General features: G+C 55.2%; 1 protein-coding gene across 1 annotated transcript in view; it reads right to left on the bottom strand.

Moving 5' to 3' along the window:
• LOC134557129 (collagen alpha-1(I) chain-like) overlaps positions 1 to 25230 on the bottom strand; it is a 79773-nt gene that overhangs the window by 18882 nt on the left and 35661 nt on the right. The window contains exons 6-23 of the mRNA XM_063409804.1: positions 24705 to 24746; positions 15477 to 15723; positions 15072 to 15406; positions 12383 to 12427; positions 11074 to 11193; positions 6223 to 6261; positions 6046 to 6099; positions 5252 to 5305; positions 4266 to 4373; positions 3526 to 3579; positions 2834 to 2887; positions 2673 to 2717; positions 1997 to 2050; positions 1374 to 1418; positions 1040 to 1093; positions 696 to 740; positions 403 to 456; positions 61 to 105 (exon numbers count right to left, since the gene is read on the bottom strand). Coding sequence (XP_063265874.1) covers positions 61 to 105; positions 403 to 456; positions 696 to 740; positions 1040 to 1093; positions 1374 to 1418; positions 1997 to 2050; positions 2673 to 2717; positions 2834 to 2887; positions 3526 to 3579; positions 4266 to 4373; positions 5252 to 5305; positions 6046 to 6099; positions 6223 to 6261; positions 11074 to 11193; positions 12383 to 12427; positions 15072 to 15406; positions 15477 to 15723; positions 24705 to 24746 — 1494 coding nt within the window. The remainder of the gene's footprint in view (positions 1 to 60; positions 106 to 402; positions 457 to 695; positions 741 to 1039; positions 1094 to 1373; positions 1419 to 1996; positions 2051 to 2672; positions 2718 to 2833; positions 2888 to 3525; positions 3580 to 4265; positions 4374 to 5251; positions 5306 to 6045; positions 6100 to 6222; positions 6262 to 11073; positions 11194 to 12382; positions 12428 to 15071; positions 15407 to 15476; positions 15724 to 24704; positions 24747 to 25230) is intronic.

The following is a 25230-nucleotide window of genomic DNA, read 5'->3' as shown; positions in this document are numbered from 1 at the left end:
GTCCCTGAAGGGGAATCCCTCCAACCTGGGCTTCATCCCCACCAAGAGAAACGCTCTTACTGTGTCTCCTTTGGGACCAGTGGATCCCTCTGGCCCTGCTGGACCCTGGGAAAAGCAAAGGCAGGCGGATGCTGGGAAGAGGAGGGACGTGGCTCCCTGTGGGTGAGACCCCAGCCCACAGGAACTGCCCAGGAGCTGCCTCACACCTCAGGGACAATGTCCCCCCCAGGTCACCCAGGGGTGACACAGCCCTTCCCACCCACCCGCTCTGAGGGGCTACAAGGACCCCCAAGGCCAAGGATTTTGCATCCACTTCCAGAGTACATGGGAGACAAATCCCAGCAGCTCCTGGAAGAGAACTGGGGGGATGCACCCACCCCAGGACAGCACCCACCCACTCACCTGAGGGCCCCTGGGGCCGGGGGGGCCACGCCTGCCCTGCAGGCCCTGGGGACCCTGCAGAGGGGGGACAGGGAGCTGCCATTAGGATCAAATCCCTGCAGGGCAAAACCTCTCCTGGCAATTCCCAGCCGCCGAGGAGCTCCGGAGTGCCCGCTTCTGGCACACCAAGGGGTGCAGAAAGGATTCCCAGCCCCGAGCCAGCCGCGTTTGGGGCGAGCTGGGATCACAGCCCAGCTGGAGGACACCATTCCCGAACACCCCCTGCCAGGACCCCCACCCCGGGCATCACCTACCTCGGGGCCGCGGGGCCCGGGCATCCCGGGAGGGCCCGATTCCCCCTGCGGAGAGAGCGGGGCAGGGCCGGCGTCAGCGCAGCCACCCGAACCGGGCAGCACGGCTGGGGACAGGGGACACCCACCCAAACCGAGCAGCACGGCTGGGGACATCCACCCAAACCGGGCAGCACGGCTGGGACACCCACCCAAACCGAGCAGCACGGCTGGGGACAGGGGACACCCACCCAAACCGAGCAGCACGGCCGGGGACAGGGGACACCCACCCAAACCGAGCAGCACGGCTGGGGACAGGGGACACCCACCCAAACCGAGCAGCACGGCTGGGGACAGGGGACACCCACCTGAGAGCCGCTGGTGCCTCGGCAGCCCACGGGGCCCGGCTGGCCCGGCTGTCCCTGCAAGGGCAGACCCTGCTCAGCCCTGCAGCCCCACAGGGGACGGGGATTTCTGAGCATCCCCGGGCTGTGGGGATGCTGGGGAGCTTCACTGCTGAGCTTTAACACTGCTGGTTCTTTTGCAATCCTCCCCTCATCGCTACCAGGGATGATTTGAACCAAATGCAGCGGGTTTGGTGTAAATTATAACAGGGGTGAAGTGGGAAGGACAAGGTGCCACTCTGGGCAGCAGCAGCTCTGCTGCCTGACCTTCCACCTGCATCAAAGCCCTGAGACTCACCATGGGACCAGCAGGGCCCGGGGGACCCACTGAGCCACCTTCTCCCTGCAGCAGAAGAGAAAAAGAAATGGCAATTTCTGCTTTGATTGTCTCTTTCATCCCAAATTCCCCTTTTTCTTCACATCACTTTTCACATTTCTTCACTTGATGCCCCCCTGGACATTCACTGACCAACCCCAGCTCCCTTTCACACTGGACAGTGCATCCATTCACCACCAAACCACTTCAATTTTCCTTTCAAATCCTTTTCCAGGCCTTTCCTGAACAGGATCTCTCCCAGCTGTGTGGGAGCACTGAGCTATCCATATGCTGAGAGCAGCCTGGACAAACCAGGTGCTGCCAGCCTGGGATTCATCTCAGCTGGAGGTGGCCACCTAAAATAAATCCCAACGTGCTCTGGAAGAGCTCATTTCTCTTCGTTTCTCTTCGTTGTTTTTTTTTTTTTTTTTTTCCTCATCAGTTCTCATCATTCTCAGCCAGAACAGGGATGGGAAATACTGGAAGCAAGGCCCCAACATGCCTTGATGCAAATCCCAGCTCAGACCCCTCTTCCCAGCGGGAATCCCCGGCTCCTGCACCCCTTTGGGGAGGGCAGGGGGCACAGAGCAGGTAAATCCACTCACCTCTGGCCCTGCAGGGCCCTGGAAGCCCATGACACCCTTCAGCCCCGGCATCCCCTGGGAGAGAAGCCAGGAATGAGTTGTCAGCACCCTGAGGTGGCACTGCCATTGTCCCCTCCCTCACAGGAGGGGCAGGGACAACCCTGAGAGCACCAGGGCTTGTGGACACAGCCATGGCTGGCCTGTCATTTCTCTCTAGTGCAGATAACAAGCAATTTGCAAGGCCCCATATGAAGCTGTTTTGAGAATAAGAAGTTCCTTTAGCACAACAATCTGAGGGTGAAAAACAAATGCACCTGAAATAACAAGGGATCTGTCCCGTGAGAATCAGTAAAGAAAATATGTAAACAATCCAAGAATAGAGCGATTTGATGGGCAAGCAGAATGCCTTTCACCAACCAATAGAATCATTAACAAGAAAGCTATTAATCAATAAAGTTACTCATGAGGTTTGGAAAAACTGTATAAAAGACAGCATGGGGCCACAATAAAGAGCCTTCTGAAGATTCTACTGTGTCACTTTTTATGTTGTGGCCACCCTAAAAACAACGAGGTCTTTGCCAAAGCCGGCAGAGCGTGGGCTGGAGCCTGGGGACATCACAGAGAGGGACAGGGCTCAGGCCAGCCAAGGGGATGGGAGGAAGGGTGTGGGACACCTCCAGCCCCCCAGGTAACTCACCTGGAGCCCAGCAGGACCTGGCAGCCCGTTCTCTCCCTTCACCCCCTGGAAAAGCCAAGAGCGGAGTGATGGAGGAGAGCAGCACCCGGGGCTGTGGCAGGGAAGGAGAGATCCCTGCCCACCCTGGCAGGGCTGTGAGGGGCAGGGACAGCCACCCTCACCTTCACTCCCTTCTCTCCTTTGTCCCCAGCTGGTCCAGGGTCTCCCAAGAAACCCTGAAATGCAACAAGGATGAAATGGGAACAAGGCTGGGCCACCAGGAGTTAAAATGTGGCCACTGTGCCTCAAGGGACACAGTCAGGGTGGGACAGGAGGATGGGGACCCCCACAGTTGTGCTAAAGGGGGCAAAGCCTGGCTGCTGGTCCCAGCATGGTGTCACCTCCCTGCAGCTCCTGTTGCTCCGTGTCACCCACAGCAGTGGCACAGGGCTGGCACAGGGCTCTGCACAGGCAGCAGGGCACAGAGTGTGCCCCAGGACAGGTATCTGATAACCCACGTGGCACTGCTGCTTCAAAAAGAAGAAATTAGGTCTCAAACCTGCCAGGATGATCAGACCTTGCAAGAGCCCAAAAATCTCTTGGGCAGATCTAAAAGTTTTGGCCTTAAGAAGACAAAGTGATGGGAAAATTTAAAAACTGAAGCATGATAAACCACCAGCATTCACTTTTTAATGGACATTTTCCATCCTGGCTGACAAAGGCCTGGATGAGCCTGGGGAGGAGCTGCAGGACCAGTGCTGGTACCAGTGAAACCAGTGAGGAAAGGTGTTGGTGTTTGGCACCAGGAGCACGGGCTGGGGCTGGGGCTGCCACCTCATCGTGCCCATGGCTGTGCAGGCCAGAGTCAACTCACCTCTTCTCCCTTGTCCCCAGCCAGCCCTCGGTCACCCTGGAAGCCCTGGAGGCCCTGGGAAGAGGGAGGGAGGAGCAGAGCAGGCACTGAGGGGCTGCCCAGCACCTCCCACCCATGTCCACCCCACTCCCCAGCAGCTGCTGAGAGCCCCAAACCTTCCAGCACCATCCATCCCGTCCTCTTACCCCCCTGAGAAAGCTCCCAAGCCCAGGGGTGTTGCCTGTATTCCCCAGGGATTGCTGCCGGGGGTCTGGAAAAGGGCAGGGACCAAGGAACCAGATTCCTGGATTGGACACTATCCAGGCATTCTGGAATTACTCTCATTTCCTGGTCACCCTCCAAATTTTGAGCTCTGAAGGGCTCAGAGCTTCCTGGTCTAGTGGAAGGTGTCCCTGCCCATGGCACGGGGTGATGATTTTTCAGGTCCCTTCCAACCCAAGCCATTCCATGATTTGCAGTTATTTTCCACGAGGAGGTTCAGGTGCAGCAGCCCAGCCCTGCTGCTCAGGCCCAGCACACCCAGGAGCTGCAGCTCTGCCTCTCCCAGCCCCTTCAGGCACATGTGGGATGCCCCCCAACCCTTTTATTCCCGAGAAACTGAAACCTCGAGGCACTAATCCAGACCTGCCTGGTTTGGGGGCTGAGGAGAAATATTCTAGAGGAGGCAAGAGAAGGAAGAACAGCTGTAGGAGCTCCAGCCTCCCCCTTATCTTGACCATTCCTGCCTGCCCACGGCTCACCTGCTCCCCTGGCAGCCCCCACGGTCCAGGTTTGCCATCCAAGCCAGGGAAACCATCAGAGCCAGGGTATCCCACACGTCCTGGCAAGCCCTGGAGCCCAGGTTCCCCCTGGGGAGAAAAATCCAAGCACAGAAGATCTAAAAGTCACATTATGAAAGCAGTAAATGAAACTCTGAGCTCTGCCTGCCTCTGCCTCTGGAGCTGGGGAAAAGCTCTGTGCATCCAGGGGCTGCAAGTGCTGGGCATGTGGATCTGTCCAGGTTCTCCAGCAATACCCTGGGAGAGTTGGAGCCAGGGGTTGTACAGCAGGAAGCAACACGGAGGGCAGGGAGGAAGGAATGCAGTGAGAGGAGGCTGAGTGAAAGCTCCTGGCTCAAAACTGTTCCTGATCCTTCCCACATGCAGGGGTCAGAGCAGACCCGTCTCAGGATCCATCACCAGCTCAGGCTTCCCCTTTACCCCGAGCTCAGCGCAATCCTGACTCCAGGCAGGTTGGAGAGCAGTGTGGGGCAAAGCTGCAGCGATGCTGTGAGAGGGGAACCCTGCTCTCCTTTCCTGCACCCCACAGGGGGCTGAGCTGGGCAATCCCAGGGGAGGTGGGATCCCATGGAGGGGCACATCCAGACCCATCCAGAGCTGGGGGTTTCTAGAGGGTGACAAAAGGACTTTGGGACAGCTGTTTTGGGACACCTGTGTGGAAGGGCATCCCCTGGAGGCTGTGCAGAGCTGTGACCGAGGGAGTGGCTTTGTGCAGAGCCACCCCTGCCTGGCACAGCAGCGGCTGGGAGGGCACCAGGGCATCGACCCCATCCCCTCCAAACCAGGCACACCATTCCCAAACTGTCCCCACCATGTCCCCAACCCTACCACGGCTCTCCCTCACCCAGCCAGGGGCTGATCCAGGAGGGGCAGGGTTCCTGAGGGTCCCAGGGCAGCCCTGAGGGTGCATTCAACCTTTCCAAGGTGTCCCCACAGCCCTCACTCACCGCGTACCCCCGCTGGCCTTTCTGCCCCGGCTCTCCCGGTGTTCCGCAGGGTCCCTGTGCACAAACAGGGATTGAGTCACCCCAGGTGTCCCCCCAGGTGTCCCCCCCATCCTGCCCCGAGCCCTGTGGAGGCTGAGAGGACGAGCAGCAATGCCCAGAGCTGACCTTGGGAAGGGTAGAGAGGGAGAATTCACATCCCTGGCACCCCCACCCTGCCCACCATGCCAGGGTCTGTGCCCAGGGCAGGTTTGGAGCCGGGGCAGATCCATTTTCCTGCTGCTTTGGTTCCTGATGGGATGTCAGGACAGGGAGTTTTGCCTTCCTTCCCTTTGCCAAATGGCCAGATCGGGGAGAAGCATCACCCAGCAATGCCAGGGTGGTGGGCATGGGGCTGAGACCCCCCAGGCCAGGCTGGCCCCACACAAATCCTGCCCCAGCCCTTCCCTGCCTTGTTTTTGTGCCTCTGGGAGGGATCCACGTGGTCCCTTCCCCAAAAACAAGGGCTGGAACCTGATGCCCCAGGAAATGATGCTCAGCTGGCACAGACGGAGGGGCTGTGGCTGCCAGGAAAACCCTGGGAGCTGGATATCAAACATCCCGAGTTTCAGTGGGAAGCAGACAAGAAATCCATTAGGCTGCTTTGAAACCCAATCCCAAAGCCCCAAATTAAAAAGTAATTACAGCACAGCAGCAGCCACAGCCCGAGTGCTTGGGGGCATCCACCCTGAAAGTGTCCCCAAGGCAGCCAGGGTGGCAGCAAGGCCACCAAAGGGACAGAGGGCTTTTGTACTTACGGGTGCTCCTGTTTTCCCAGGATGTCCTGGGGGCCCGGGAGCTCCGGGTTTTCTCTGGATTAAAATAAATAAATAAATAAATACAAAATGATAAAACTCATCAAGTGCTTGGAGTAAGGAGAACTCAGCTGCCAACAAGGAAAAATCCAAACACAAAGTTACCAAAGCAGCACTCACCGGCCAGCCCGCGTGCAGGAGTTGGTAAAATGATGATTGCTGAAAGAAAAATGAGGAGAAAAAGGCAAAATGTTAAAAAAAAAAAATCCCAATCCCTTTTTGCTGGCTTTAAGGACTTTCTCCTTGTCTTGAGAAGATGCAGCAATGAACCACTCCTTTAATTCATTTATTGCATTCTCTGTGCATGCAAGGCACAGGAGGAAGGACAATCTGAGGATAATGTGTAGTAAGGAAATAAGGAACTACTTCAGTAGAAAATAAGGCAGGGAGCCCCCTTCTCCTGGGGTTTGGTGAAATTCAGCTCCTCCATGGATGCCCTGGGGCACCAGAAATGTTTGGGATATGGAAAGGTCAGAACACAGTGGTGGTGAGCACAGGGACTGTCACATTTTACACTAAAATCAGCTGGTTTGACCCTGCAGGTTGCTCCAGGTGGGGAATCTCCTCCAGCCTCTGGAAAACCCAGAGGAGCAGATGCCCAGCAGGTTTTCCTCTTGCTGCTCTCAGCAGCCAAATCTTGGATGCACTTCCAATTTTTCCAAAGAGCAGATGACCACAGAGAGGGGAAAACCCACCTGAAAGTGCCAGGGTGGATTAATCCCATCCCAGCCACAGCTAATCCCATCATATATTTCCAAATATTCATTATCATATTTCCAAACCAGCACAAAGGCCCTCAGACACCTGTGCAGCCTCCTCTCTGCACACTTCCAAGCCAGGTTTCCCAAATTTTGGGAGGTGTCCAGGAAATAAAATGTCCATCTCCAGCTAGCAGCAGCACAGGAAGGCAAACCCCATCCTTCCTCCTTCTCCTCCTTCTCCTCCTTCTCCTCCTTCTCCTCCTTCCCATGGTGACCCCAGACCGATGGTCCAGACAGCTCCTCCAAATTCTGGCTCACATCAGTGGCTAAGAAATTCCTTTCCTTATCCATCATCCCAATCCCAGGCAGCTGGAGAGGCAGGATTCCTCTGGGCTCCTCAATTTCAACCTCCACAGCACCAGGAAACCCCTCCTGTCCCCTGCTCCAAGGATCTGCCCCCCAGTACCAGTGGGGAGAGAGTGGAAAAGCCAAGGAACTCATGGAGGGAAATAAACACAGAGCTCTCAACAGATGGAAATATTCCTAGCCATGGCCAGCACCGTCGGGGGCAGGTGATGGATGGCACCCCTGCTCCTTTCAGCTGGTCCCAAATTGATTTCTGAACGGGTGCAGCCCCTGCCAGGACCATGCTCCTCCTGTCCAGCCAGTTCTCATTTCCCTCAAAATCCGCTCCCAAAACCTTTCTGGAGGAGGTTGGAGCACGGCCAGCGCTTTTGCCTTGTTCAGGAATCAGTGAACTCCGATTCACTCAGGACAGGATATTATTTCATCCAGCCTTTTAAAAAGGGGGAAAAGAAATTCCCATGTGAGACAGGGACTCGGATTTCGGAGCAGCAGATGCCAAGGAGGGGGAGAGCAGTTAATTGGCCCTGCAATTCCAGCAGGAAACAGTCGGAGCTCCGGGAGGGGGGAGCAGCACAAGGGGAGGGGATGGAGGATGGGGAGCAGCAGCCTGGAATCTGTGGAGATCTGTGCTCCTGGAAAACTCCAGCCTGGGAGCAGAGCAGGGGAACCTCAGCAGCCCTGGGGCTGCAGCAGGCCTGGCAGAGCAGCTTTGGCTGCCCACACTGTGCCACCCTCTGCAGTCACCCCATGGCCATCCCCACCCTGTGCCACCCTCTGCAGTCACCCCATGGGCATCCCAACCTCTGCAGTCACCCCATGACCACCTTCACCTTGTGTCACCCTCTGCAGTCACCCCATGGCCACCCCCAACCTGTGCCACCCCCACCGTGCCAGATGCCAACCGTGCAGTAGCAGCACATCCCTAAAAGTTCCCTCTTTTCCTTGTGGATTGATTTTTTCTTCCCCTCTGAGGCTCCCAGGCACTGCCCAGCCTAACCCCCTGCTTTTAAAGGCACTGGGCTGGATAAAAGGGAAGGACTCTGGTGCTGCAGATGAAGCTCTCCAATAACTGTGGGAGCTCCAGTTCTCCTTCCCAGGATTCTGGGACTTCCCCACTGCTGAAGCCAATTCCAGAACAAGCCAGCAGCAGTTCCTGCCTCTCCAGCCACACCGAGACAACTCCTTGGCAAAGCCAACATCTGTCAACACACAGGGAACACAAACACAGGCCAGGGGCTTGGGCTGGAATCACAGTGGCCTTGAGCTGCTTTTCCTTAATTCCCATTGACAACAAAGGCTTTTTTCCACGGGAAAGGAGCGGCAGGGGCTGCCACAGCTGCTCTGGGACAGTCACCACGTCCCCTGTTGTCCCAGCCCATGCTCCTGCAGTGTCCCTGAGCCTGAGGGGCTTTTTCCAAAGGCTGAGCCAACAACAAGCCCCAGGACACCCCAAATCCCCCAAAGCACCGGGGTCTGCTCATGGGAGCAGCACCACCCCAAACCCCACAGCTGTGGGGCTGCAGGCACAGCCAGCCCCAGCCCCAGCTCCAACACTGCCTTATCTCAACAGAGATCAGCAAATCCCAGCCCAGGGCTCTGCGCTTTCCTGCTGCCGCCGGCGGCACCACCGGGGTCACGGGGCACAGACACAATGGCCCTGTGTGGCTTTGGGGTGGCCCACGGGCTCCTCTGCAGACACTGCTGTCCCCTGAGACTGGCACTGGGCCAAGACAGAGCCCAGGGGACAGCACTGAGAGCTTGGGGGACAGGGGACAGCATCAGAGCTCTAGGGACAGGGGACAGCACTGAGAGCTCTGGGGTCAAGGGACAGCATCAGAGCTCTGGGGACAGGGGACAGCACTGAGAGCTCTGGGGTCAAGGGACAGCACTGAGAGCCCAGGGGACAAGGGACAGCACTGAGAGCCCAGGGGACAAGGGACAGCACAGAGCCCACAGCCAGGATCCAGCATCTCTCCAGCTTTGGCTTCCCCAGCACAGACAGGACGTGGTCCCTCCAGCACTCCAAAGTGGGGACACCAAGGAATTCCCAGCCTGCATCCCAGCCTGGTGTGACTGTTTCTGCCAGCAGGAGGCAAAGCCTGAGGTCTCTTTGCAAACACAGGGGAAAGTGAAGGGAATTCTGACTGCAGATCAAAGGATGGGAGCAGCTCTGCCAAGTGCTGTAAGCATGGCCTGAGAGCAGGACTTGCTTAGGGAGGGGTCTGCCCTGGTGGAAGGAGATCCCTGGGGTGGAGGTGTCCAGCTGCCTCTCTCCTATCCCTGTTTATTCCTGCACACATTGCATGCCTGTGATTGTTCTTGGGAGCTCTGAGAGCTGCACAGCTCCTGCCCTGGAGCAGCAGCAGGATAGGGGAACAAGGAGGTTCTCCAGACCAGCCAAAACTTCTGCAGGTGATCAACTCTCCTGCACTTTCCAGCAGGAATCTGATCTCTGCTTTGATCCAATCCAACCCAAAACCACAAAGATCTGGCCCAAGGGCTCCCAGCAGGTCAGTCCAAGCTCAGATCCAGACCAGCAGAGGACCATCCTCCTTCTCCTCCTCCTCCAGCACCATCCCCACCCCGGGTGTGCTGTGCTGGCAGAGCAGAGATCCCCCCCTGCATCCTCCCCCAGAATTCCAGGCATTTGCCCCGGAGCAGAGGATGCAATGACGGCTCTTCACCAATGAACGAGCTGTGGAGAAGTCAAATATCCTGCCCAGGGTCACTGGAGCTCTTGGAGAGCTGGAGAGTGGAGCCTGAGCTCTCACCAGGCCAGTGCTGTGCCCCTGATACCAGTGCTGAAGCCACTGATACCATCGTGCCACACTGCAGGGCCCAGAGGGACAACACAGCCATGCAAAGCAAAGGGCATTCCCAGCCCCAGGAAAAGTCCCTGGGGCACTTAGAAACCCAATGCCTTCAGCCACTGCCCTGCCCAGGCTCCACAGGGAGTTTGAAATTAGGCTTAATCACAGCACAGGCTGTGCTGTCAGGAGTTGGGAGTTCTGGATGAGCCTGGCTGGGCTGTTCAGTGAGTTTTGGAGTCATCCCATGGAGTTTTGCATCCAGCTGTGCACTCCTTCCTCCCCACAGATCCCTCCTGCTCCAGTGGATCAGGTGAGAAAATACCTCAGCAAGAGCTGGGTGGGCACAAACCCTGTGAGGCAAAGGCTGGGGCACAGCAGGGAGCTGGGGCAGGGTGGAAAACAGGAGAGGGGCTTTGTGATCAACAACACAGAGCAGGAGAAGGGCTGCTCCTGCCTGCCTTGGATCCTCCCTGGGCCCTGTCCTGCAGAACCATCCCAGGGAGGAGATGGAGGGACCATGGGGGGCCAAGATGTCCTCGTCAGTCACAGGGGACAGAGGGACAGGGCACATGCTGATCCCGTTCCACCCACAGAGCCACCCCCAGTGAGCTGCACCTCCCTCCTTGGCATCTCTCCTCTGCCCTCACCTCCCACCCAACAATGAGGAATCTCAGCAACAGCCCACCCCATCCCATCCCAACCCACCCCATCCCACCCCATCCCACCCCATCCCACCCCATCCCACCCCATCCCACCCCATCCCACCCCATCCCATCCCATCCCATCCCATCCCATCCCATCCCATCCCATCCCATCCCATCCCATCCCATCCCATCCCATCCCATCCCATCCCATCCCATCCCATCCCATCCCATCCCATCCCATCCCATCCCATCCCATCCCATCCCATCCCATCCCATCCCATCCCATCCCATCCCATCCCATCCCATCCCATCCCATCCCATCCCATCCCATCCCATCCCATCCCATCCCATCCCATCCCATCCCATCCCATCCCATCCCATCCCAGCAGGGATGCAGGAGCTGCTGGGGAGGTGTGAGTGCAGCATTTGTCCTCTGTGGCTGTAACTCACTGTGAATGACTGCCAGTCCTCCCTGGAGTTCCTCCACAGGACGATGGTGGGGACACCGGGGATGCCAGCAGGGCCAGGGTCACCTGGGGGCCCCGTGCGCCCCATGGCCCCAGGGTACCCCTGCAGAGACAAGGGCAGCTCCTTAAACCAGCAGGGATTTAGGACTCAGCACAGGCTGAGGCTCTGACTCTGAGCAGGGCCAGGGTCTGGGCAGGGGGCACAGCCTGGGTCTGCAGGGCTGGAGGACAAATGTCCCTGCCAGGTGATTTCATGGATGTGAAACGGGGCTGGGCTGTGGCACACAGCAGGGCCCCTCCTCCAGGTGCCCTGAGCTGAAGCTGCTCCATCTCCCACTGAGTGCTCAGAGGGAGGAGAGCAGCTCATCCAGGCAGCTCAGACACAGAATCATGAAACAAACTGAGCTGGGAGGGACCCACCAGGATCACCCAGCCCAGCTCCTGTCCCTGCACAGACCCCACCAACCCCACCCTGGGCATCCCTGGCAGCGCTGTCCAAAGGCTCCTGGAGCTGTGGCAGCCTCGGGGCCGTGCCCATTCCCTGGGGAGCCTGGGCAGTGCCAGCACCTCTGCGGGAAGAACCTTTCCCTGCTCTGCAGCCTGAGCCTGCCCTGGCCCAGCTCCAGCCGTGCCCTGGGTGCTGTCCCTGTCCCAGAGCAGAGCTGGAGCTGCCCCTCGGGAGGAGCTGCAGCCCCGGGGAGCTCTGCCCTCAGGCTGCTCCAGCTGGACAATCCCAGGGCCCTCAGCTGCTCCTCAGGGGCCCCTCCAGACCCTTCCCCATCCTTGTGGCCTCCTCTGAACGCTTCTATAACTTGATGTCCTTTTTTGTATTGTGGTGCCCAAAACTGCCCCATTTGGGGGTGAAGAAACCAAAAGCAGTGATGCCAGTTGGGTCCATGGGTGGATCCTGGGGTTTGTGTGGGGACTGGAGGAGATGGCTTGGTCCCCTCTGATCCCCTCTGCCTAATTCTGGACTGGACCACTGTGAAATAAAAACCCACAGTGTGATTAAAGGGTTTGAGACCATCTCTAGAGCAAGGAGGACAACGGAATCATCTTCTCTCCAGTTTTCAGTGAAGCTGAAGGTGAAATCCTGAGCTTGGGCTTAAAGTTCCAACTAAACCCTGTTCCTTCCTCTTCCAAACCCCCAGATAAGGCCACCACCCTGCAGCTTCAGGAGCTCCCCCTGCCCTCTGGATGAAAATCCCCCAAACCAACCCAAACCATCGGTGATGTTTGCCCCACACCCTACACCCCACACTGGGCACGCCCCTGTTCTTCTGCGTACTCACTTTGTCTCCTTTGGGTCCCACCAGTCCCCGTCTGCCAGGACAGCCCTGAAAGGCAAAGGGGCAGAGCTGTGACCCCAAAGGGGAGATCCCACAGGGACTGAGTGAGCAGGGCCACAGCCCCAGGGAGGCAGGGACTGAAATGGATGATTCAGAGCAAACCAGCAGCTTCAATCCCCAAGGAATACCCCAAAAACCAGTGTGGGGTTTGTTTTGCCCCCTGGTTTGGCTGCTCCTGTGCCATCCTGAATAACCACAGAAACACCCCAGAGCAGGCAGGGGAGCAGAGAACATCCCCTGACACCTGGAGAGGACAGGCAGTGTGTTAAAAAAACCCCGCATCCCCTAAAACTGAATCATATCCACATTCCAGTAGGTGTCTGGACAAGGACAAAAATATCTGCTGCTTTTAACTGGTGGGAGGTGTGATCTGGATAAAAATGCACATTTTGGCCAAGGGCTGACCCCACTTCAGGGCTTACCAAGGCATCTGTGTGGGCAGAAACAGCCAGGTGGGAGATCCTGGCCTTCTGGGATGACAGCCATTCCCTGTGAGGTGTTACCTGACAGCCTCTGCCTGTGTCTGCTGCAGCTGTGACAGCTTCAATTCCAGGCACCAGCTTTGTTCTGGGCCTGAAGGTCACCAGATCTGAAGCCCACGGAGCTCCAAGGTTCAGTTCCCTCTCCCTGGGGGCCCCAGAGCCCCCCCTGCCCTCAGTCCTTGGGAGCAGCAACAGGACAACAGGGGAGGCTGCCAGGCTGGGGACACATTTTATGGCTCTGGCCATGGCTGGCATGTGTCACCACTGAGCTTCAGTCCTACACAGAATCCCAGCCTGGTCTGAGCTGGAAGGGATCTTAAATCCCATCCCATTCCACTGCCATGGCAGGGACACCTCCCACTGTCCCAGGCTGCTCCAAGCCTCATCCAACCTGGCCTTGGGCACTGCCAGGGATCCAGGGGCAGCCACAGCTGCTCTGGGCACCCTGTGCCAGGGCCTGCCCACCCTCAGAGAAAAGATTTTTTTCCTAATACCCCATCTAAACCTGCTCCTTTCCCATATAAAGCCATTCCCCTTGTCCTGTCCCTCCGTGCCCTTTTCCATCTCTCCTGTCAGCTCCCCAGCTCCTAAAGCTGGGAGGGAGCTCTGGTAGCGGTGTTTCCATCAGGGATACTCAGCACCAAGGACAAAAACCCCATCTCCAGTCCTTCTCCAGCAGAGGAAGGCAGTTCCCCCTGGCTGGGTCCCTCCTGCCGGCTGACAGCAGGGCTGTCAAACGTCGTGACGTTTCCTCTGCTCCTGGGATTTTTTCAGCCTCCAGCATCTGTTCCTTTTGCCATTTTCTTCTATTTTTGCAGGCAAGAGCTGCAGCAGCAAGGAGATGGCTTGAGGGGGAAGTGAGCAGTCCTAAATTTAAACCAAGCCTGGCTCAGGGATGATGGATTTAGTGCCAGGTCCCTCAAACACAGCCATGGAATTGGCCCTGCAGGATCCCCCCGAGCCCCAGGGCAGAGCCCACGGCTTCCACAGGGATGGGAGGAAAAGGGGAGAGAAGGTGCTCAGGGTCACTTCAATGGGGAAATGAAATAAAACTTTCTAAGGAAATTGTTAAGAAAATGGGACAAAATGAGGGGAATAATTTTGGCAGAATAAACAAACACAGAAAAAAATTTTAAAATATTTTTCAGCTACTCCTCAATGAAGACAAGATTCCTCTACAGCTCTTTCTATTTCAAGTTTACCTTTTTTTTTTTGTACAATTTTCCTTTTTTTCATCCTCAGTAACAACATGACTCCTCTAAAGTTTTCTCTAGTCTAAGTTTACCTTTTTTTCCCCCCTAAATTTCCCTTTTTTCATCCTCTACAATGACTGAATGACTGGAAAACCAGTCAGAACTTATTATAAGATAAATTCAGTGCTCTGCTTTGAACCAGGCATCAGTTTGGGGGTGAAGAAACCAAAACCAGTGATGCCAGTTGGGTCCATGGGTGGATCCAGGGGTTTGTGTGGGGATTGGAGGAGATGGCTTGGTCCCCTCTGATCCCCTCAGCCTAATTCTGGGCTGGACCAGTGTGAAATAAAAACCCACAGTGTGATTAAAGGGTTTGAGACCATCTCTAGAGCAAGGAGGACAAGGGAATCATCTTCTCTCCAGTTTTCAGTGAAGTTTCTCCAGGAATATCAAAAACCTTTTCACAAGGTCAATGCAAAGTCCCACTGTGCCTGCACAGGGAGGGTTCCCCATCCTGGGGAAGGTTTCCCATCTGGGAGAAGGTTTTCCACTCTGAAGAAGTTTTCCCATCCTGGAGAAGTTTCCCCACCCTGGAGAAGGTTCTCCCTTCTGGGGACGTTTTCCCACTCTGGAGAAGGTTTCCCATCCTGGAGAAGTCTCCCCATCCTGGGGAAATTTCCCCACCCTGGAGAAGGTTCCCCCTCCTGTCAAAGTTTCCACACCCTGGAGAAGTTTCCTCATCCTGGGTAAGGTTTCCCACCCTGGAGAAGGTTCCCCACCCTGGAGTAGGTTCCCCCTCCTGGAGAAGTTTCCCCATCCTGTGAAAGTTTCCCCACCCTGGAGAAGGTTCCCCACCCTGGAGAAGGCTCCCCCTCCTGGAGAAGCCTTCCCTGTGCTGTTTCCCCCCTCTCAGCAGCCTTTTCCCCCACCCACCCCTCGCTGCCCTCCTCCACTCACCGGCAGCCCCGGAGGTCCCGGCAGCCCCGGTGGTCCCGGCTTCACGCAGCCCTGCCGTCCATGTGCCCCCCACTCTCCGGGATGTCCCAGGGGAGGCTCCTGGACACCCAGCACTGCCCCTGCCCCCAGGGGACCTTTGGGGCTGTTTCCTTTGGGAGCAGCCCCCCGGTGAGGCTGTGGGGACACCTTGGGGAAGGGCTCCGGGCGGGGTTTGCCGGGCCGGAGCCGCCGCCGTGCACCCGCGTCCCCCGACAGCTTCTCGGTGGTGACGTTCTCCTCCCGGGGCTCAGAGCCTCGCTCCTTCTTGGCTGCTCGGGGGGGTTTGATGGAGGCTCCTGGGTGGATGAAGCACTGTCAGATTCCCAGGAATTGTGACAGAGAAAAGAAGGAAAATCATGGACTCACCTGAGCTTCTCCTGAGCGCTGGCCTGCCGGGGCCGGTGATTTTATTGTAGGTGGAGTTCAGCAGCTCAAAGCCTTCATCCTCAATGGAAAGGCTGCCCTCCTCCTCCTCCTCCTCGGCTGATGGCATCTCGTCAGCAGAGAGGGAAGCCAAGGCACTCCCATCGGGCTGGAGGTTGAGGGTCCCCTGGGTGTCCTCCCATGGCCAAGGTGGCCCCGGGGCCAGATCTGCACTGGTGAGGCTGGAGTCCTGAAAAAGGAGAAGGGAAAAATGAAGTTTGAAGGGTTCACTTATTTTTCCACCCTTTCCTGCTCACTGGAATGCCCAGGGAGGTTTGGAGTCCCCAGCCCTGGGAGTGCCCAAGGAATGCCTGCAGTAATTCAGTGCTCTGGCATGGGTGACAAGGTGGGGATTGCTCACAGGTTGGATTCCATCACCTTGGAGGACATTTCCAACCTTAATGATTCTGTAATTCCTCATGTCCCACATGCAGGAGGGCTGCTGGGGGGAGGAGGCAGGGCACAGCTCATGAGTGCCAGGCAGGAGCCCTCAAACTCTGGGACAGTTCATCCAGAATGAGCAGGACACTGCATCCACCTCCAAACCAGAACTCACCTTCCCCAAGGGACACAGGCTGCTCTGGGCACCCTGTGCCAGGGCCTGCCCACCCTGCCAGGGAACAATTCCTGCCCAATTTCCATCCATCCCTGCCCTCTGGCAGTGGGAGCCATTCCCTGTGTCCTGTCCCTCCCTCCCTTGTCCCCAGTCCCTCTGCAGCTCTCCTGGAGCCCCTTTAGGCCCTGGAAGGGGCTCTAAGTCCTCCCCAGAGCCCACAGGTAATGACAGAAATCCAATCTTGACAGCAACCACTGAAAGAGTTACAGCAGAGGTATAAAGTGACACCAGGGATCGATCTGTCCCTTCAGCCCTGGATTCTGCTGTTCCTGCACATTCCAAGGCTCCTGGTGTTCTCCTGGGGGATGGTGCCAGCAGGTCAGAGGGGAGCCCCCACCACACAACTGCCCCGTGGAGCAGCTGCAAAATGCTGGGAAGGGGAGACAGGCACGAGGCCAGGAGGAGCCTCCTGGATGCTTCCAGCAATTTAATTTAAGGCAGTGACTTTGCAAAGGGCTCTCTCTGTCCTCAGCTGTCACCTTGAATGGTCCCTGCAGGTCTCAAGGGCTCTTTCTGCCCTGTAGGCTCCAGCAGAGCCCAGGCACTGCCCTTGGATGGAAAACTGCAACACTGGGAGAAATATCCACACTCAACACACAAACACTGACTGTGGAAAAGGGGCTGAACTTCAGAGAGCCTTGCATTTCAAAATCCCACCACCTCTCCACCCAGCACCAGTGAAAGCCCCTCAGACTGGGCTTGCCCACAGGGCCAGGGCTGGGCTGGGGGGGTGTGGAGGTGCTGGAGCAGCTCTCCTGGAGCAGCTGCAGCATTTCCAGCAGCCCCACACGGCCACCAGCCCTGCCTGGAGCCTGCTCTGAGCTCCCACCAGACTCCATGGGGACACAGGCGGTGTGTGGCACTTGGAGCTGGTGTCACCAGCCCTGCCTGGAGCCTGCTCCGAGCTCCCACCAGCTCCATGGGGACACAGACAGTGTGTGGCACCCGGAGCTGGTGTCACCAGCCCTGCCTGGAGCCTGCTCTGAGCTCCCACCAGACTCCATGGGGACACAGACAGTGCAGGGCACCCGGAGCTGGTGTCACCAGCCCTGCCTGGTGGCTCCTGGTGGAGGAGCTGCTGAGGAAGCAGCCGAGAGAAGTCACTAGAGGGAGATGCAGCCCCACGCTTGCCTTGCAGGGCCGGGGAGGAGACCTGCAGAGTCCTTCCCGTCCTTCATCCCGCATCCCATGGGCTGAGCCCATCCCTGGATCCCGTTCTGCTCTGCTCCGTTGGCTTGGGAGCACCAAGGGGGATGTGCAGGAGCAGGAAAAACAATTTCCCTGCCAGGAGGGTGATCTTGCAGGGGAGAACCCAGCGGGCCAAGCCCCATTTGGGATGACCACGGGAGGCAGAGGAGCTCCAAAGGCAGCAGGAGCTGCTGAAGCTTTGGCTCTGCTGCCGTTGCATTGGAGATTTCCAAGCTCTTCCCATCCCAAGTGGAGGAGAAAGATGAATTTTTAACTTTTTAGTTTGCAAATTTTAGGTTTGAAGAGATTCTTTCGTAAACACCTGAAGTGGTTTGCTCTCAGTTATGAACGCTTATTTTGGGTGTTATTTTGGTGTCTTGTCTTTTGCTGTTACATAAGATTTTTTGTGGTTTGTTATTATGATAACAATTTAGATTTAAATTGACTTTGATTTCGAGGAGTCAGCAGCACCCAGCACAGGGAGAAATTTCTGGAATAGAGGTTGAAGCCTTTTAATGATTGCACTCAATGATCCTAGGGATCCTTTCTAGCTTAAATGATTTTATTGTACTAAAAGCAGTTCATCCAGGTGAGCCCCTGCATGGCCACACATCACCCAGGGATGGGTTTGGGGTTACCTAATTAAGGGAAGAGTTACCCTGAATTAAATCAGCCTTCCCAAATCCATCAGAATCTATGGATTCAGTTGCACGAGGGGAAAACCCTTCAGAGGCTGCCTCAAGTAATGTAACAGCCAAATTTCAAACTCAGTTAGGAGCCACCCTGTCACTGCTTTAACAAACTTGGTCTGTGGCTCTGTTTCTGTTTAAGCAGGATGGCTGTGAGCTGGGGGTGGGCAGGAAACAGCTGTAACAGAGAGAGACTCTACAAAAACACCTTTTTTAGAATCCTTCTTAAATAATATAGTTTTCTTTTAAAATAGTTTATTTTACAAAGTCCTTTCAGGCAAGAAATCAAATCGAGAGCTGCAGAAAAAGCATCCTGGCTAAAACTCAACCCCATCATTTGTCCAGCCTAAAATGGCTTCAGCTGGTGATTGAGAGCAACCACGTTCCCTGCAAGGTCCCCTTCCCCAGAGGAGCCAAAGGGGATCTGGAATTCCTCCTCAGCCCCATGGAGCACTGGGCTCTATCCAAAACCCCCTGAACAACCCAAAAAAAAGAAGAGCAGCTCTTCACCTGCCCACACCCAGCTCCTGTGGCAGGTCCAGAACCCCAAGAGGGACACACAGCCCAGAGGAGCCAGACAGGCACCCACCAAAACCTGGGGCAGAGGGAGAGCCATTGGTCCAGCATGGCCCCACTCCCACCTGGAGCTGCCTCCTGGGCACAACCTTCCCAGCCTCGTGGAGCTAGAAAGGAGCTTTGCCCAAAATTTGGGGCATCAGCAGGGTCCTCCCTGTGCAGCCTGGGGGTGAGAGCTCTGCCAGGGGCACCCCAAGAGCCCCATTCCTCATTTCCCTCCTGAGAGGGGGGACAAGCTCCTGGGAGGGGGACAAGGGGCAGCAGAGTCCCCACAGGACAGGAGCTCCCTCCAGGGGAACACAGGCAATGTTTGTTCTCTTAAAGGCAGTTCCTGGAAGGGATAAAACCCACTGCCATTTCTTATGGAGTTGAAATAAAGAATTTTTCTTTCAGAAATTAAACCGTGAAGCAGCGCAGTTTTGATGTTCCATTTTTGGTGCTTTGGGGGGTTTCTGATCAAAAGCACATCTTGAAGTACACCTTTAATGGTGACAAAAAATAAATCAATGTACTTCAGCTTCCCAACTTGATCTGTGTTTCTCCTTCCAACCACTTTTTCTAGTTTTGATTTAAAGTGGTAATTTCCTTAAAACACATTTTGCAATCCCCAGGATTGGAAAGTTTCAGCTACAGCCACTTGGTGCCTCATTTTGTACACCTTGAGGTGGAAAATGAATGGAAGACAGCAGCACCTCTCTGCTCCATGGGGCTGGCAGATGAACCCCAGGGGCATCAGCAGCCAAAATTTAAACACCAGTTCCTCAAAGGACAGTTACCTGTGGATAACAGCTGGCAGATGGTGTCAGGGCATGGTTTGGGTTGGAAAGATGTTAAATCTCATCTCATTGCACCCCTGCCAAGGGCAGGGACACCTTCCACAGACCAGGGTACCCAGATTTCCATGAGCATGACCAGCAGGTGAGGAAAAGTGTGGTGAGAATTCCCAAATCCTACTAACCACGAGCTGTGAGGCGCTGCAGGGGCAGGAGCTGGAGGGTTCAGGCTCTCAGGAGGTGATGCTGGTGCAGAACAGCCCCACAGGATGTGCCAGCCTGGGAACCCCAGTGGGAAGCCACATCCAGGCCTGGCAGCTGGCACTGGGAGCCCAGAATTCCCACACAGTGAAGAAAAGGGGGTTTTAATCCAACTTCAACACTTGACATGGGAAAGGTCCACACTGGAAACTCCCATTGGGCAAGGCTCAGGGGAAAAGGGTCTCTAAAGAAAAATTACTGAGGCACAAGGCCGAATTATATTGGTTTGTGTAAACACAACAGAAAGCCAAAATCAATAGAATCCATCCTTGCTCCTCCAAACTGGCCAAATTTAGAGGAGAACCAGCTGAGAGGGACAAATTGGGAACAGCTCTGAAGCTGTCCAAAAGCGTGAGAGTTGTGTGAGGCATGTGGGTTTGAACTCCCAGAAATTGCAGCTGGGAAGTGGGGAAGGAGCCCAGATTGAAAGCAGCCATCAAGGATGATAAAACAGAAGGGAAAAAAGAAGGAATTGGCACGCGACAAGCAAGGCAGAGTCTGTGATTTGCAGAAAATTGGATTATAGAAGGACAATACAATAAAGGCAGGAGAAGTCTCTGCCCCAGCCACATCTGAGGTCCTCATTGTCACCTGCCACGAGGCACTGACAAACCCACAGCAGTGACGTGGGAAGAGATGGAGAACCCCAGTTCTGTCCACATTTAGAGAATCCAGATGACAAAACCAAATGACACTGAAATACTTCCCATTGCAGAGGTGACAAGGAGCAGAGGTTTCTCAATCCCAGCCCAAAAATTCAACCCCAAAAGTATTAAAACCTCAGCCTCTCCCCAAGATAGACACTGAATTCTCAGTTTGGCATAGAGCTGGGGAAGCTCCAGGGGACTGACTGGGAAAAGGCTTTGTGTTGTGCCAACATGGAATTTAAAAGAAAAAAGGCAAAAAAGGCAAAAAACGGCAAAAAAAAAAAAAAAAAAAAAAAAAAAGGCAAACAGGAAGCTTTGAGCAATTACAGGCTTCTTCCCTCAAGCAAAATAACAGAACAACTGATATGGGGCTCATTAATAAAGAAATCACAGATACGTAATCAATGCCATGGTTTTGGAAAGGGTTTCTAACTTGGTATCTTGCCTGAGGAGCCTCAGAGTTTTTACTGACAAACATAACAGTGCTGCTGGATTTTTGGAGGGCTTTTCAGCTGGCACCACACTCCAAAAACTCCTAAATGGTGAAGGGATTAAAGCCCAGCTTGGAGCATCCCGATTTTCAGCAGCCCAGACAACCAGCATAACACTCTGCCCTAATTTTCAGCTGGGTCAGGCTGGGTAAAACAGAGTTCAAAGCTCAGGGTCTTCTCCTAGGAAACAGATTTTTTTTTGTTGATAGAAGCCTCTTCAATCTAACAGCCAAAGGTCCAGTGTGATTCACTCCATCTCAAGACCAGAGACAATTTTTAAACTATTTTTTCCAGCACCTTCTAGCATCAAGCCCCTAAAAGAGGCTGCATCATAGGAAAAAAAAATCAGAAATCAAGTTTGGACCTATTTAAAGAAGGAATAAGTGCCAGGAAATGCCGTGGGATGTGTCCAGCAGCAGATCAGGTCACAGCTGTACCTGTGGAGCTGCACACCCACAGCAGGAGCCTGCAGGATCAATCCCTCCTGGGCTCAGCTCATTCCTGGGGAGGGGCTGCAGCCCTCACCCATCCTTCCCCAGCTGCTCCAGGCTCAAAGGCAGGAGCCTCTTACTCCTGGGGACAGGAACAGCTCAGCACAGTGACCCCCACAGGGGCTGGAATGTTTGCCCACGAGCTTCCCACATCACACCTGGGTGCTGGATTTGGGAAGGGAACGCACTGTGAGGCTGAAAAATAAATAAGATGGATTATTTCTGGTGCCAGCTCCTAAAGGGGCCATGAGAAGTTTGGAGAGGAGACTTTTTACAGGGGCATGGAGTGATAGGAGAAGGAAGAACAGAAGTGATTTCAATGGGATATTGGGAATAAATTCCTCCCCATGAGGGTGGGGAGGGGCTGGGATGGAATTCCCAGAGAAGTTGTGGCTGCCCCTGGATCCCTGGAAGTGTCCCAGGCCAGGCTGGCTGGGCCTTGGAGCACCCTGGGCCAGTGGAAGGTTTCCCACAGGAACAGGTTGGTTTTTATTTGGAGATCCCTGTGACCCCTCAGCAATGCCCTATTTCCCAGGGGGGTGTTTGGGGCTCCCTGATGCCCTACCCACCCCAAAATCCTGAACATCCCTGCAAGCCTCCATCCAGGGAAGCCATCCTGCTCAGCCTGGGCAGCTCAGGAGGATTCCATGTGCTCCCTGCCACACTCCCAGAGCCCTGGTGCCTCCCCTTTCCAAAGGAAAAGCAGGACAAGCCCCTCTCCTCAGAGCCCCCGCAGGGACGGCTCTGCTGGCCCTTCCCAGGGCTGTGGCTCCCCAGGGACACGGCCACGGAGCTGCAGCAGGACACCAGGCACTGGTGGGAAGAACAACAGCCCAGGAACCTTCTGGAGGAGCTGATGATCAACCAGGCCTTGCTGCCACACTTCTGGCACGTGACAAGCCCTAAAAGTCAGCAAGGGCACAAAAGCTGTCCCCAGGCAGGAGGCCAGGCCATGAAAGGTTGGAGAGCACCTCCAGAGGTTCTGGCTAGGTGGAACACTTGGGTTTGGGGATTAAAAACCTCTGGGGTTCAGCTCAATGGGTTCCTGTCATTGCATTCATCCCACAGTGGCTTTGCAGGACAATAAATTATCCACAGAGCTTATCCTGCTGGAGAAACTGGATCCAGAGCTCTTCAGGGGGCTGAGATATGGGAGCTATCAGGAATTCAATGTAAGGCCTGAGAGCAGGGACAGAGCTGGGCTCCAGCTGTCTGTCACATTCCCCACAGCAATATTTGGAATTATCCCAGGTTATCCAAGCAAGCAGCAGCCCCAGAGCTCTGGGGAAGCAGTGGGGTGGAGCAGGGACAGTTCCCCATGAGGGCTTGTCTCTGTTAGTCAGGATGGGCCAAGCCTGTCGTGAGGGCTGTTTTAAAGCCCAGCACCAGGAGTTTGTGCACGTCCTGATTTCCACAGACTGCCCTGATTGGACAGGAAGGATGGAATTTTAGGCTTGAGTGAGCCTGTAGGAGTGATTCCCACACCAGCTGTGCTCACTGACAAACCTAAGCACGGGAGAACAGAGGTGCCACCACCCAACCAAGCATTTCCACAGAGCTTTCACAGCATTTTTAAATCAAGCAGGAACTTCCCAACTCGTTTGAACTGCCCAGAAATTAAACCTGTGAAGTTCTGTCTCTTTGGAAACCTGTGGGATTTAAGCTCTGACTGGTGAATGGCTTTAGGATCCCAGGTTAAGCTGCCCTGGAAAAGCAGTTCAGGAACCAGCTCAGCCCTCCTGCTCACGTTTAGGACAGGCAGTTTAAGAGAAAACAAAATGCAGGAGAAGAGGTTCAACACCATCCATGTCCCAAACATTGCTCAGAAATGGCAATTTATTCCTCAAAAAAGATTATGCCAAAAGGAGTGGGCTGCAATTCAGGTATCACTGCCAGTAAGAAACTCATCTGCCTTCCCCCCATGGCATCTTCCTGTGCCATCACCCTGAGCCTCCATAATTATTTAGCTCTAATTACCAATTAAGGAATCCACCAATGTACTAATTTACTTCTAAATGAACAAAGGAACTAGAAAGCAGAGCTGTGGCCTGTCCCTGCAGCAGAGCTGGGCTGCTCCTCATTACTCCCAAACTGCAGGGCCTTTTTTATTCCTAATAAATCTTAATGCCAAAGATTCCAAGGAGTCTCTGCTCCTTATTAAGTGCTTGAAAAATAAACTTGTCCCAAATCCAGAATATTGTTCGTTTTCCCCTGCAGACTTATGAATTTCACCACTTTCCTTGTTACAGCAATGTCTTGCCAGGGTCTGGAAGGATTGGCAGGTGGGAATCACATCCCGAACAGGATCCAGCAGGATGACAGAGCCCACCTTCCATAAGTGCCCAGAAAAGGTGATTTTTGCTACCTCAGTTCATTACAAACCCACCCAGCAAACCTGGGGCACGTTTCCCCCTGAGCTGCTGAGCCCGGAGCAGAGGGATGGACCCGGCTGCCAAGGGCCACTTGGCCAGTTCCAGTTTGGAATTATCCAGTGTGGCCAGGCAGTGAAGGCCAGGGGAGAGAAGAGAGACTGTCCCCGAAGAGTCAACAGGAACCAGGAGGGTGAGGGGCATGAAGAGCTCTGAACTGCTCAGTCACACACACACAAATCTCAATTTGCATTTGCTGGCGGGTTTTCCCCTCAGGATTTGTTTGCATGGACTTGAACAACAAAGCTTGGCTGAAAACCCCAAATAAAGCAGGAACACTCAGGCAGCCTCACTCAGAGCACTCCCTCATGTCCCCAGCACGTGCACACGAGCTGGGGACACGCTCCAAGCTCCAGCTGGGGACAGCAGCTCCAGCAAGGAGCCCAGCACCAGGAGCACCAGTGGCACTGGGGAGCAACCACCCCTCTGCCAGCACCAGACCCCAGGAATCCACACCAAGGAGAGCCCCAGAACCACAACCACCCCCTCCCAGAGAGCTCCAGCCCTTCCCACCTCCTCAGGGACAGCAGGGAGCTCCTGGGGGATGCCTCCCCGGGCAGGCATCAGATCCCACTGTGGGTATGAGCAGTGGTCATCCCGCTTTATCCCAAATCCTGCCACCCTGCTGACCTCACCTCCTTCCCTCCAGGCTAATCCAGCCTGCCTCAGCTCCCAGGCACATCCACAAATCCTCTGGGCAGGCAGTGGCCTGATCCACCTCATTCCCTGCCTCACCACACCCCTCTGGGTCCCTGCAAATGCTCAGGAAAGTCACCTGAGCACTGCCCATGGCCTCCACCAGGTCTGGGACACAGCAAGGTACGTTCAAACCAACAAAGAGAGAGGTTGCAGTAGAGAAAATAACAGTAACAGCCAAGAAAATCATAATCAGTGGCCTTGTCTGGGTATTTTGGCTTTGCCTAATAAGGCAAAGAGCAACTCCTGTCCCCAGGAGACAGCTTGGGGGTGACAGCACAGGGACACAAGGAGGGACAGTGCTGGAGTCATACCTGAGCAGATGAATCCTGGATTTCATTGGTTTCCTTTGACACCTGGAGAGTTGGAGAGAGAAAAGAGGAAAAACGTCACTGCCCATGGACCAGAACTGCCTTCAGCATGTGCTTATTGCTGGCTCCAGGACTGAGGAGCTGCCTCTGCCGGCACAGGAGGCATCCAGGGAATGCACAGTGGGAGCCAATCCTTCACAGCAGCACGAGGGAATGGCTTCTGATCAAACCTCTCAAGAGTTTGGGTCGGTTTTTGTAATTTCTGTTGATTTGGAAGCTCCTCAGGAGGGCCAGCAAGGGATGGGAACTGGGCAGGGATGTGGGTCAGAATTATCCCATGGAGTCCCACATGCAGACAATTTACTGATGCTTAAAGTGAAATTTTCTGCTTGATGGGTGAGACCCCAGAGCCACTCCCAGAAGAGCTCCAGGCCTCCAGAGCTCAGGACAGGACAGGACAGGACAGGTTTCATTCTGGGCTGACCAGGGGTTACACTGGACCCCCGGCCACTCCCCTCTCCCCCCGAGC

Source organism: Prinia subflava, chromosome 12 (assembly GCF_021018805.1).
Source record: "Prinia subflava isolate CZ2003 ecotype Zambia chromosome 12, Cam_Psub_1.2, whole genome shotgun sequence".
NCBI lineage: Eukaryota > Metazoa > Chordata > Aves > Passeriformes > Cisticolidae > Prinia > Prinia subflava.
Note: the sequence above shows the minus strand (reverse complement) of the source record. Positions and strands in the feature narration are given on the sequence as shown.